This window comes from Rhinolophus ferrumequinum, chromosome 8 (genome assembly GCF_004115265.2).
Source record: "Rhinolophus ferrumequinum isolate MPI-CBG mRhiFer1 chromosome 8, mRhiFer1_v1.p, whole genome shotgun sequence".
Lineage (NCBI taxonomy): Eukaryota > Metazoa > Chordata > Mammalia > Chiroptera > Rhinolophidae > Rhinolophus > Rhinolophus ferrumequinum.
Genome location: NC_046291.1, coordinates 631,171 through 643,950, shown reverse-complemented (window position 1 = coordinate 643,950; position 12,780 = coordinate 631,171). Strand labels below are relative to the sequence as shown.

The 12,780-nt window shown below is 59.8% G+C and overlaps 1 protein-coding gene across 4 annotated transcripts in view; it reads left to right on the top strand.

Annotated features, from left to right (window-relative positions):
• The window catches only part of CROCC2 (ciliary rootlet coiled-coil, rootletin family member 2), a 66,721-nt gene extending 58,771 nt beyond the window's left edge, over positions 1 to 7,950 (top strand). For all 4 annotated transcript variants that reach the window (XM_033111410.1, XM_033111411.1, XM_033111409.1 and 1 more), the window contains 4 exons: positions 2,266 to 2,415; positions 2,666 to 2,810; positions 5,169 to 5,272; positions 6,753 to 7,950. In XM_033111410.1, coding sequence (XP_032967301.1) covers positions 2,266 to 2,415; positions 2,666 to 2,810; positions 5,169 to 5,272; positions 6,753 to 6,902 — 549 coding nt within the window. In that variant the 3' untranslated portion in view covers positions 6,903 to 7,950. The remainder of the gene's footprint in view (positions 1 to 2,265; positions 2,416 to 2,665; positions 2,811 to 5,168; positions 5,273 to 6,752) is intronic.
• Positions 7,951 to 12,780: the final 4,830 nt, after the last annotated feature.

The window sequence follows — 12,780 nt, the reverse complement described above, 5'->3', positions numbered from 1 at the left end:
GGCTTGGGGGCCGGGGGTGTGTGGCATGCTCCGCTCTTCACAGTGCAACAGGCAGGATGTTCAATGAGACCCCATCCACTGTGTTAGTGCACAAGATATTTTCCACCCTCCGTTCTGCAAGACCCTCGTTTTACAGTAGCCCCCAGATGGGTGGGGCACCTTACAGCCCTCTTGCCATCCTTCTCTGGGTCCTGACAAGAACCCTATGAGACTGCATCACAGCCATCACAGATGGGGAAACTGAGGCTGGGGGCCTGGTCCAAGGGCACACACAGTCCTGCGCCCCTGCCCCAAGCCCAGGCTCTTGCCAGCCGGCCTCCCAGGGTAGAGCCCCAGAGCTGACGCTCACGGCTGGGCAGAGGGTTGGAGTCACACTTCCCAGCAACCACCTGGACCCACAAAGTGTTTGTGAGGCTTGCTCAGCTAGCCGCATCTTGTACAGGATCAGGACTTGGAACCAAAGCGACACGGGAGGTGAGAGTCACTTAGCGGGCACAGAGTGATAGTCATAAAGGGGCACCGTGCAATTGCCACGGCTCCTGTGGATTTCTTAAAAGTGGAGCCATTACAAGAGTGTGATGCTTCACATAAGTGGTTTGGGCCTCTTTAAAATCCCAAGAGATAGTTAAGCCATATTTGAAGGAAACCTCTGCTTTTCCACTGGAAAATGTGTACAAACAGAAAATTGTAACTTTCCAAATTGCAAGGAAGAGTGAAACATCACAATTTTAGCTACAAGCATTGCCCTCCTCCCTTTCCTTTTTTAAAGTACTCAAGTGTTAGACACACACAATGTAAGTACAGGGTCACCCCCGCCCACCCCCCGGCACCCAGCAGGACTGCGGGATGCCCAGTCCTCTCCCTCCTCCAAGCAGCCCTCCTGTAAGTGGCCAACATTTAGTAGTGAGAATCCAGTGAGAGGACGGACGTGATGGCTCTGGACAGATAGTGCCCAGGACATGACCACTGTGGTCATTGTGATGGACATGTATTTGCTGGGACAGGGACCCTGTAACCTGAGGGCTGGAGCCTGCCTGGGTCAGTGGGGGTCCCTGCACCTTCAGGCTTTCCCTCTCTGGACCTGTGCCCAGTCTCTCTCTTACCCCCACATTTCACACTTCTCCTGAGTGGCCCTGTCTTCCCTCCCCCAGCCAGGCTTCCCTCAGCGCCCCCCCCCACACACACACACACACATACTCACAAATGTCACCAGCAATGTTTGGTCCCATCCAAAGGATACTTTGGGTCTGTGTCTACCTGACCCCTTGGGGCACCCCACAAAGGGACTGATGTCTCCCTCCGATTTCTGCCAGCTCCCTGCATTGCCATCAACTCTTCTCTCTGCTCTGACACCCACCTTGCCAGGACCTGTCTGCCCCTTCTCCCCTCTCACCAGGGTTCCCCTGCCCTCCTGTGGCCTCCAGAGCCACCTGGTTCTGCAACACTGTCCACCAGTCCAATGACCTGGGCACTTCCCAAGACCGAATTCTGAACCCTCACCCCACATGGCCCCCCAGGCTATGGCTGAGTCCTCCCACTCCCAGCCCCCACAGGCTCCTGTGTGGACACCACCAGGGCCCTCCCCTCCGCCTCCTGCTCCGACACCCACAGCAGGGTGTCGACACCCTTTTCAGAGTCCTCAGCACCAGAAGGCGCTAGCCACTTCTCCCACAGAACACGCAGGAAGATTCAAAAGCTGGAGCCTCGCGCGGCCTTACGAAGCCGTGATGTGTCACCAGCCAGACCACAAGTTTCCTATGGCGGGTCGTGTCGTAGAACTCACGGGAGATCTCCAGGCCCCAGTGCATGCCGGCAACACAGGCAGATGGCTGGCTGGGGGCAGAGGGATGGCAGGGAGGCCGCTGCACAGCAGGGAAAGAAGGCCCAGAGCAATGGCAGTAGGCACGGAGGGCAGGGCCCTGTGGCAGGGGAGCTTGTGGTGAATGGGGGGGTCGCTGCACAGGCTCCGTGGGCTTGGGAGGACTCTGTGGTCTTCATTCCAAGGCTGGAGGCAGGGAGGACACCAGATGTGTCTGAGGCCACTCTGTCCGCAGCAGAAACCGGACACACGGAGCCTGTGCTGAGAAGGCCTGCTTTCCAGGACCCCCCATGGGTACATCATACATCGCCTGATCTGTGCACGTTGCACTTCACCTTGTCTCCTCACACCTCAGCGATCTGCGGTGGAGTCTGGGCAGCGGCCCTTCCATGGCCTCCCTGGAACCCGCCCGAGTTTCCAGGAGGGCCTTTGTCTGCCGCCCGCAGGAGCACGTGGACGCGCTGCAGCAGGCCCTGGGGGACAGCAGGAGGCACCGCCAGGGCCTGGCCCTGAGGAGAAGACTGCTGGAGGAGCAGCTCGCCCGCCGCGGGTACAGGTGCCAGGAGGCCGAGGCTGCCTTGGAGCCCCTGCAGCAGGTGAGGGCCCCCAGAGGGCAGGGCCTGCATTCCCTACCGGAGTCAGTCCCTGGGCCTAAATGAAGGTCCAGGTGTTCAGACACCATCCAGTCCCCAGCTGACAGACGGGGAAACTGAGGTCGGAGGGGGCACGCGGGGCTTCCTTACTCCACAGTAAGCTCCTGTAGACAGAGGGTCAACTGTGGACGCGCCACTCAGGGATAAAACATCAGCAGAGCCGGGCGCCCACGCGCGACCTCTCCCCGCCCAGGTGCTCCGCCCTCGGCAGCCCGGAGAGCAGGAGGCGGGGGCACAGCGCGCTGAGAGGCGCATCTGGCGCGGACGCATGGCCGCCCTGCGCCCTGAAGGGGCCCGTCTGCAGGGGGAGCTCGCGGCAAGGCACGCACCCAGAGCAGGTACTCGGCTCAGATGGGTGGTCCTTAGAGAAGTGGGGGGAGGCGGGCACAGACAGGAGGGGCTCAGGGACCGGAACCTGCCTGCCCAGCACAGCCGTCTGGATACAGGTGTGCTCCCTCCCATTGCAGACTGGCCTTGAGCAGGAGTGTGGGAGGGGCATGCCAGCCTGGGCTCACCTGTGCAAAGGGAAGCAGGCATCTGTCACTCATGGCTGTTTCAGGCAGCGGTGTCTGGCCAGGGCTTCTCAGAAGGAGTGAGGGAGGCCGTGTTAGAGGGCACAGACCAGCAGATTTTGCAGGGACCTCCTCAGGTCCAGTGGATCCCTGCGTTTGTCACTGCATCACCAATACCTGCAAAGACTGGCTTCGTGCTGGGGTGGGGCTTGTTTGAGCAGTGTGGCCCCAGGGCAGAAGGACCAGGGGGACCACAGAGCCCAGCTTGGCCTCACTGGAATGACTGACAAGGTGACAGGTGCCAGGGCTCCCAGACTTCGAAGGGGAAAGATGCCAGCAGGGCATGTGGACACCAGTGAGAAAAGGTAGAGGCCGCAGGCCACTACAAGGTAGGAAGGAGGGTTTTCAGTGTGTCAGGAGCAGAGGCAGAACACAGGGCAGCCAGGCTCCCTGGAGTGGGGTGGAGGGGTGACCGCTACGTGCGGCAGCCCCTCCTGACAAGGAGAGGCAGCTGCAGAGCAGACTCATCACACGCCCCGAAGAAGCAGTGAGACCCCTGGGCAAGGGGACTGCTGGGCCCGGAGCCTCCAGGAGAGTACCTGTCCCATCACATGTCCCAGGCAGGCCTTGGCCACCAGGCTCACACTGTCCAGCTGAGGTGTATTCAGGGACAGCAGTGTTTTCCAGAGGGCAGTGGCCAGGTTAGTGGGGGGCAGGGACCCTGGGAACAGGATTGGGGTCTGCATGCAGGCACGGAGGCTAGTGGGTCAGGACAATCACTGAAAGCCCTGGCCAAGTCATCCAGGCAGGGTCACCTGCCCTGGCAGGAAGGAGGGTCAGGCAGCCGGGTAAGGTCACCAGGACCCTGCCACTCCTCCAGGGCTGTCCCAGCACTGAGGAAGCTGAGGCCTCCTGGGGTTGCTACTGGGGGTTCCTGGGGGGGTTGGGGGGGCGAGCCTCGCCACGATGGCACTGCCTGGAGCAGCAGGGCCAGTGTGGGTGCCTGGAGCTGGTGGGGGAGGGAAGGAACAGCTAATGAGTTCCAGGAGGTCAGCTGTGAGGGGCCGAAAACCCATAAACCCTTTATTGGTGTCTCAGGAGGGGAAACCCGGACGTGGCCGTTTGTTGATCTTGGACTTCACTTTTCTCTTTTTCACATGCACTTCCAGGACTGTCCCTGGAATTTTAAAGACACAGGACTTCCTTTTTTAGTGGAGGGGGCTCTGTTTTCCTCAGTCCTGAAGAAGAAAGGAATCCTTTTTGTAGGTTTCTGACCACTAACCCCGTAACTTCACCCTTGAGACTGCTCCATTCTGTCTCAGGGCCCCTGAGAGACCAGGCCTGCTCCTCCCCGAGGGCGAGAGGGCACGTCTGGAGGCTTTGAAGGGAGGCCCGACCTGGGCTGCAGCCGGGCCGGGGCAGGACCCGCAGGGCCGGGCAAGCCGGGTAGTAGACAGGCCTGGTTTGGACAGCAGGTCTGGCCTCTGATCCTGCCCCAGCTGCTGGCAGTCCCGGGACCGCATGGGCCTCAGGGAGGAGACTGTCCACAGAGAGAACCACAAGTCACGCCTGGGGTGTCTGTTCCCCCTCCACAGGGGGCAAAAGGAGCCCCACCCACCTTCCCAGCAGAAATGTGTGTCTCTTGGTCACTGGACGTTTAAGCCCCAGCTCGTTCCTCCTGCATGTGCCCAGCGTGTTTGGGGGGTGGGGGGACCAAGAAGAGGGCTCTGCTCGGGGAACTTGCAGCTCTAAGGAGGACAGACAGTGGGAACAGTGACGCTGACAGGCTTGTTAGGACAGGTCAGGGAGGGTAGAGCCTGTGCTCAGCAGGTCCTGCCAGCAGCTTCGGGGGTGCGTGCAATGCAGGGGTGCCAAGCTTCTTAAGGCTCGGGGGTGCTGACAGGGGCTCCGGGAGGGCCCAGAATGCCACTGAAGAGATGTCGCGTTCCCCGGCTGAGGACGTCGACAGGCCTCTGATGGTCTGAAGCAGGACCATCACTTGACCCCACGCGCCTTCAGCTCTCAGCCTGGCTGCACATGCCAGAGGCCCTGGGTGGGGCTGGGTGTCCTGGCCCAGCTCTCCGGGGACCTAGAGCCCTTTGCAGCGACACCCATGTGCTCCCCAGAGAGAAGCTGGCCTGACCCACCCCTGTCAGGAGGCCACCGCAGGTTCTGCTCTTACAGGTGGAGTAGGAGCCACTGTGGAGGGGAGGGCACAGGACACGGACAGTCCCCAAGGAGCCTGCACCCCGGGTGGACCAGCCCTGAGGCAGAGCCAGCAGCTGCAGGTCAGCCGGCCAGTGGAGCTTGGTATACCCCAGCCTCGGGGGTGGGTCCAGGGGCCGTGGGTCCCAGAGGGGTGCCCAGCATGCGTCTGTCCAGGGTGCACACACACGGATATGCAGGCACAGCCAGCAAGGGCAGGCTGCACCCCTCAGACACGGTGCCAGGCAGAACTGGAGCCAGGACTCGGGGCTTCATGGGCCCCGTGGAAGTGCTGGAACAGACCAGGGACCTCGTGGCCAGCGCGTGGCCAGAGTGGGGAGGGGTGTGGGAAGCACAGGTCAGGGGCTGCTCCCATGTGCATGTTGGGGGGTTGCCCCTTCCACCACTGGACAGACCCCCCCTTCCCCAGACAAGGAATTTACAGGTGGGGGAGGCAGCAAAATTCAGCCTGTGAGGCCTGTGGGAGCCCCCGTCCAGCCTGTCAGAAACCAGGTGCCCTTAAAGCAGATGTAAGACCCACCCTGCAGGCCCGTGGGTGGGGCTCTAGCCTGCTTCCAGTCCCAGCAGAGGGCAGCAGGCCGACGAAGGCCTGGACAAAGTATCAGCCCAAGGCAGCAGTAAAATGCCCAAGTTGTCACCCCAGGTCCAAACAGCAGAGCTGGGGCAGGCCCACACCCAGCGGCTTGGGGAGTGACTGACCAGCACTAGCAGGACCGGGCCTTAGAGGCCGACCACTGCATGGGGCCAGACTGCAGGCCTGGAGTCCCGAGAGTGGACCCTCCAGCCAGAGGCCCTCCAGCAGCGGGGTGTCAGCTCTGCTGCCCAGAGGGCTCCGGCCCACCTCCAGGGCCTCCACGTCACTGGGAGCCTGAGAGGATTCTCGGGGCAGGTCACCACCTCCTCTGCCTGTCAGGAGGGTCAGAGGTGGCTTCGTGTGAAGTGTCCACACAGTGCTTGGCAGGCGGCAGTTGTAGCAGAGGTGGCCCCTGCACCTGTCCTTCAGAGTCAGGGGACAGCAGTGGCATGTGTGGGGATGAGGTGGTAACAAAGTGTGACTGAGCCTTGGGAGTGTAGCTGCACCACCCCACACACGCACAGACACATCTGCCCCGCTAACACGCAGGCTCCAAGCTATGAGCGACCCCATTCTACAGGTAAGGAAACTGAGGCCCAGAGAGGTAAAGTGACTGCCCAGTGCCACCACCACGTGAGTGTCCCTGGCCCACCAAGCCACATTTGCTAAATGTATCAGCCCAGGAGCCCTTGTCTCCTTATCGCTCTGAGTGTGTTCATGGCCTGAGTGGAAAGGGGTTCATCCACTGCCGTGTGCGGTTGCCTGGTTCCCTAGCACCCCCAATGGGTGGGTGTCCCGGTGAGGGGGAGATGCTGCATCCCTGTCTGTCTGCCCAATGTTTCAGTCCCACGCCCACCATCTCTCCGGGGGAGCCATGGACTGTGGCCTCCCAGCCCTCCCTGTCACAGAGCTCTGGGGCACTGGCCAGGGACCAGCCCACCCCACCTGTGCTCCTGACCTGTCCCCAGGTGGAGGGCCAGCCTGAAGCAGCAGCTGGACCAGGAAGTGCAGCAGCGGCAACATGTCCACCTCGGCCAGGCCTTCTGGGCCAGGAAGTGAGCCCTGCTGCCGCCGACGCCCCGCGGCCTGAGTCCCGTGGCCTGAGCCCCGTGGCCTAACCCACATGGCCTGACCCCCAGGGGCAGCAAAGCTGTTAACAGGAAAACCGATGCCTCATGGGGCTCAGGGGGTGAGGGGGCCGCAGGGCACAGGCAGCCCCGAGCCCACCACTCATCCCCCGGAGTCCCACGTCAGCAGGCACCCTCTGATTCCACTGACCACTGAGCTCCCCTGGCCCTCAGGACCTGGGCCTCTGCTGGCGCTGGACCGCGCTCCGGACACTCCTCTCCCACAGCCCTCCCCAGCCACAGACAGCCTCCTCACACTGGCACAGGCCTGGCCCTCGGTTTCTGCCCTGGACACACTGCTGATTGGCCAGACCCCAGTGGCCAGGCCCCGTCAGGTGGGCTTCCACAGCCACGGGCTGCGTTCTGTGCCCTCAGCTCTGTAAACACGGGAGACATGTAAAAAACATTCCCACCAACTGGTGCCAGAAACCCTAACGTCCTGCAAGGCCCAGCTACCACCTCCTCACCTCCGGACACTGTGGAACCTTCCATATCCGGGCACTAAGGTCCGTCACAGTGGCAGGTGGCTGCAAGTGGCTCAGTCAGTCCCCTGTGACTCACGGGAGTGTAAATTAAAGATGCAGAACCTCCCACTTTCCCAGCCTGTGAACACTGGGTCCCTCAGGGATGGGGGCGGGAAGAAGGAACCAGAAGCCAGAGGTTGGAGTCTGTGACAGCGCTTTCTTCTCTGCATCCCTGCGGTGTCCACTGGCGTCCCCATGTCACAACTTTGGGACTGAAGCTCCCAGCAAGGAGCATGGATGGAAGAGGACTCCACTTCAGACATGAAAGGGGTCAGGATGATTTCTCAGATTTAAAATTAAAGCCGCCCAGAATTTGACAAACACGCTCCCTGGGAAGTGCAGGCTGCTCCTGGTCTCAGGGGAGACATCAAAGTACCTGACGCCTCGAAGATTGTGACATTCCAGCGAAGAGTTCAGTCCATGGAGATGACACTATTCGTACTTGTTCCACCTCCAGTGGATTGTTAGGAAAAGGGCTTTTCTCATGGGAATAAATGGGTTTTTTCTTCAGCATTTCCAATGGTGTTAAGACCTGTTGTGTTAGATTCTACAATTACTGAGGAATTGAGACTCGCTTCCCTCTATTCTCGCAACAGCCCTTGGGGGCACCGATTTACAGGTGAGGCAGGGCCCGAGTCCCCCACGCTGGTCTCACCCCCTTGTCTGCCCAGTGAGGCTGCGGGCTCAGGGTCCTGCCTGGAGGACGGAGCTGGGCCAAGTGGCCCGAGCAAGGTAAGGCCCAGTGCCCAGATGCTGGAGCAGTGCCATCTGCCTATCCTCCTGGGGGTGAGGAGGAGGAAGAGGACTGGGTAGGGGCTAGTCCCGCTGTGAAGGGCAGGACTGTACTGCTGCCCATGGCCTCCCCAGAGTCCCAGGGCTGAGGACCAGGAAGGTAGCTTGCTCCCACCCAGCCCTGGTCCCTGGAACTCCAGGGAAGGACCATGCTGCTGCTTCTCCTGCTGTCCCACATGGAGGCTCCCAGCCTGTAAGAGACCCAGCAGATCCTGGCATCCGTTTGGAAGTTGCCAGCCTTGGACGGGAAGGGAGTCCTAGCTCTACCCCTTTGCAGCTGTGCAATCCTGGACAGGCTCTCTAGGCCTCAGTTTCCTCCTCTGTAAGGTGGGGTGACCCCACGCCAGAGGGTCGTGGTGAGTCTTACATAGATATCGCCCAAGTTGACACCAAACCTATCGGAAGTGTCAGCAAACAGTGGCAGCTCTGTCACCCTACAGCTGCTGTGGCTCGGCCCACAGCCGGTGGGGGCTCGTCCCCAAGAGAGCGAGAGAGTGGGAGAGCCAAGGGAAAGGGCCAAGCCGGGAGCACACAGGCAGAAGGAAGGTGGTGCCCCAGACAGACCAGGCAGGGGAGGGTCAGAGCTGTGGGGACAGAGCCAGGAGTGCAGTTTCCAGGCTCTCGGCCTCACGTGGAAAGGTGCTGGCTCAGGTAGTAAATGGCCATCGACTGTGATTGGATGGCCATCAGCTGTGGCTAGTTGGCCGTCAGCTGTAACCAGTGAGCCATTGGCCACGAATATAACTGCCATGTTACGATAGCAGCAAAAGGGGGCCTAGCAAGCAGATGGTGGCTGGCAAGCGTGGATTGCGGATTGCAGTTAGCACAGCGGATTGCAGGTAGCAAGTGAGGTGGGTTGGCAGAGAAGTGGACGGCAGGTTGCGGATCGTGTGGCTCCTGCTTAATGTGTCTCCAACCCAGCCGCCAGCAAGAATATAGTGGTGTGACTCCCCTGTCTATGACTCCGTGGGTGCTCCTTTTTGGCCTCACCATGTCCAGCGTTCTTATGTGGGGGAGCGGGAGCTGAGACCCCGCATGACACCTTGCATGACAGTAACAGAGCACTTGAGGAGACAGGCCCAGCCTCCAAAGCACCCTGCTTGCCAGGGAGGCAAAGGCCCCACATTGGCTGCAGCTGGGCAGGAGATGGGCGGCGGGACCAGGGCTGTGGGTATGTGGGCTTCTAAAACATCGATATTCTTCACATAAAGAAGAAAGTCACCACCAGCCGTGGCCCATCAGCTGCAGACACTGAGGTGAGCTCTGAGGCTTCTTCTCCTGGACAAGCACAGAAGGCTGAAGTCGATGCATATGCTGCTTTGAATACTCTTTTCTAAAACTTCTACCTGACATATGTCACTAGTGTTTTCCCACGTCATTAGAAACGCCATGGAAGCATGATTTTGTTGGCTGCTAAACAGCGATGGGCCCCGGGTCTGCTAAGTACCTTCCACTGCGGCCATCCCAGCAGTCATGGAACACTCAGAAAGTGGGTCTTTGGCCTCAGGGCTGAAGGGGGATGGGCGACACTGACTGTCATCCCCTCAGGGCAGGGGGAGCACCTGAGCCCACCTGTAACCTTTCACACCCCTCCCTGCAGAACCTCTAGCTCAAGATGCTTCCGGTTCCTCTCTACTTTCTTCAAATAAAACAGCAACAAATATCTCAGGATCATTTCCGTAAGATCAACAGCAGGAGTCCCGTCGTGGCTGTCCGGGTGTGTGGGGCTCTGTGGGGGCCATACTCCCTCGCTGCACGTGGGAGGGGCTGAGAGGGGAGGTAGGAGGGCTGCTGACAGCTGTGCACCCTCAGCCAGGCCCTCCCACCTCGGCCTCCGTGGGGGGCCTTACAGGTGGGGCAGGCCTCTGCAGGAGATCCCACCTGCCCCTCTGGGCTCTGTGACCTCCCTACCTCACTCCCTGAGCAGGTGTGAGGTTACCTTGGGCAGGGCCTTCTGCTTTCACCTCCATGGAAGGACAAGCTGCTCTGGGGAGATCTGTGCCCTGTTGGCTGCCTCTTGGAGGAAAGGAGAGAAAGTTGGGGGGTGCAGCCAGTCAGCCCCTGCCACTAGCAGTCCCACCTGGAGCCCCCGCCCCCAGCCCTGCAGGGACCAGCCCACTGGGCCAGCTGAGGACACTGGCCACCTTGCCCTGCACGGAGCCCCAAGTCCTGGAGTGTCCAGAGGTCAGCTCCGGGTTCCCCATCTAAACTGCACACACACTCAGGCCCTAAATTAAAATGTCACAGGCCGGTGGGGAGGCTCAGGTTTCCTGCCACAGAACATGAGCCTGCTTTGATAAACCATTTTGGTTTTGATAAATGTGGACTTTCTGTGGCAGAGACAAAGGCGCCCTTGAGTCCGGAGGGGAACCTAAAACAGCACGTTGCTGAAAACTATTTCCTGATAATATTTTTAGCACCTGAAAAAAACCCTTTTTTCTCTTTTTTGCCTGTGGAGAGTGTGTGTGTGTGTGTGTGCGTGTGTGTGTGTGTGTGTGTGTGTGTAAGGTAATGCCCAGTGGTCGTCAGGCCGCATGTTAACCCCCGGTCTCCCAGGCTGGGCAGCGGGTAGCCTAAGGTGAAAGCCATAAGGTGCGAGCACGGCCTCGCTGGGGGCCACGACCCCAGTGTTTGCGTGCGGCTGACCCCCACCCAGGCCACGAGCTCGGGCTCTCAGGTGGGGCCTGGGCCTGAGCACCACACAAAGCCTCCCAGGGGGTTCCCATGAGTAGTGGGGCCGAGCCCCCCTATGTAGGCCAACCCCTCCCGCCATGCCTGGAGAAACAGGCCTTCACTGGGTTCACCTACTGGGCACCACGTGCCTGGGGCTATGCTGGGCTGTGCGGCGGCTGTGCGCCCCCGGTGGAGCCAGAAACAAGCGAGGTCTGGGCAGCCTTCTCAGAGGAAGAAAGTATAGTGGGAGGAGGCAGGCCGGGCAGGTGGTGGACTGATCTAGGAGAGGTCAGAGGTCGGACCCTGATGACCCCCACCCCAATTGGCACTGCGTGTGTGTGTGTGTGTGTGTGTGCGTGTGTGTGTGAATTGTGAGCATGTGAGACAATGACAGGTGTGTGTCAGTAAGTGTGTATGGATGTTTGTGGCCTGTATATGTGAGGGTATGAATGAGTGAGCGTGGACATGTGAGTGTTGTCTCCACATGTGAGCACGTGGGAAAGTATGTGTGTGAGAGAGATGGAATGTGTGAGGTACTCGTGTGAGTGTGCATGCACGCATGTGTGTGAGTGGGTGTGAGTGAGTGGATGAGGACAAGTGGGGATGCGCCTTTCCTTCCCAGGTTCCCGAGAGCCGTGTGAAGTTGGGGTTCTGTTCTCTCAGCACAGCCCCTGAAATTAGACGTCATCTATTTTTCCCTCCAAAGGTGAGAGGTCTTGACCTTTCTCATCCTTCATTTCTTGGAACTACTGTCGTGCTGCTGTCCTGGGGGTCTCCATGCCAGGAGCCTGGCGTAGGCCTGGCCGTCCCACAGCTGAGCAGCGTGGGGCTAGGGTGAAATTTAAGGGGTGCTCACTCTCAGGGTGGTGCTAGGACAGGGTCATCCTCTTTAAATTCTTGTCCGACCCTGATTCCAGCCTAAAGGGATCTGCATAAACCGGTAGACACCACACAGAGACCCTTCCACTAGTTCTTAAAAACCATTTAATGTTCCTTGCTCTGACTGCAAAACAATGCATGCTCATTGAAGACGTTTTTAAGAATACAGAAAAACACAAAGCCAAATATGAAACCCCTGAGGGCCTCAGTGGTGGCTGCCGTGACTGTCCTGCTCTTTCTGCTCATCTTTGTCTTCAGGGGTCCCAGGCTTGGCTTGCAGTCACTGTCACCCAACACCAGGGAGCAGGGTGGATGGGGGAGGGACGGAGGCCCTAAGAGTAGGGCCCTACCCTGGGCCTGAGGACGAGGAGTGGACAGATGCAAGCCCCTGAAGAGGGACAAATGCTCAGAGTGACGTCTGAGGTCAGCGTCAGGAGAAGGGCTGGATGGCCCCAGGCTGGGGACAGAGAATCTGAACTGTAGGCTCCAGCTGTCTCACTCCCACTTGGGGGCCCAGTGGCATCAACCCACTGCCCAGGCTCCTGTGGACCAGTCTTCTCCCACTGACGGCTCTTTAGGCTGCTTTACTTGGAGTCTGCCAAGATTCTCTTGCTGTGAGGTCCCTGACGCCCCTGAACCCGTCAGCAAACCTCCAGGGCAGAAATCCTTTGTTTAATACCCTGAGGTCCCCCAGGCCAGGGGTCATCCCCATATTAAACCAGATGGGAAGCCTAGCCCCTGCGCAGAAATCCAGTGTCCCCAGGCTCAGGGCGCAGGGGGTGGGGGAGGTGGGAGGGGTGTGGGCAGCTGGGGTGGGCAGCGTGGGGAAGCCTTTGGCCACTTCCAGAAGGGCTCATCCAGGCACTGCTCAACCAGGGTGACCCCCCACTGGTGACACTCTGGCAGGGGGTGACCGGGTCCTCTGGCCAGGCAGCAACCTAAAGAGGCACCGACTGCCTTAAGGCCTGCCCCAGAACTGTTCGGTGGGTACCACTGGTGGC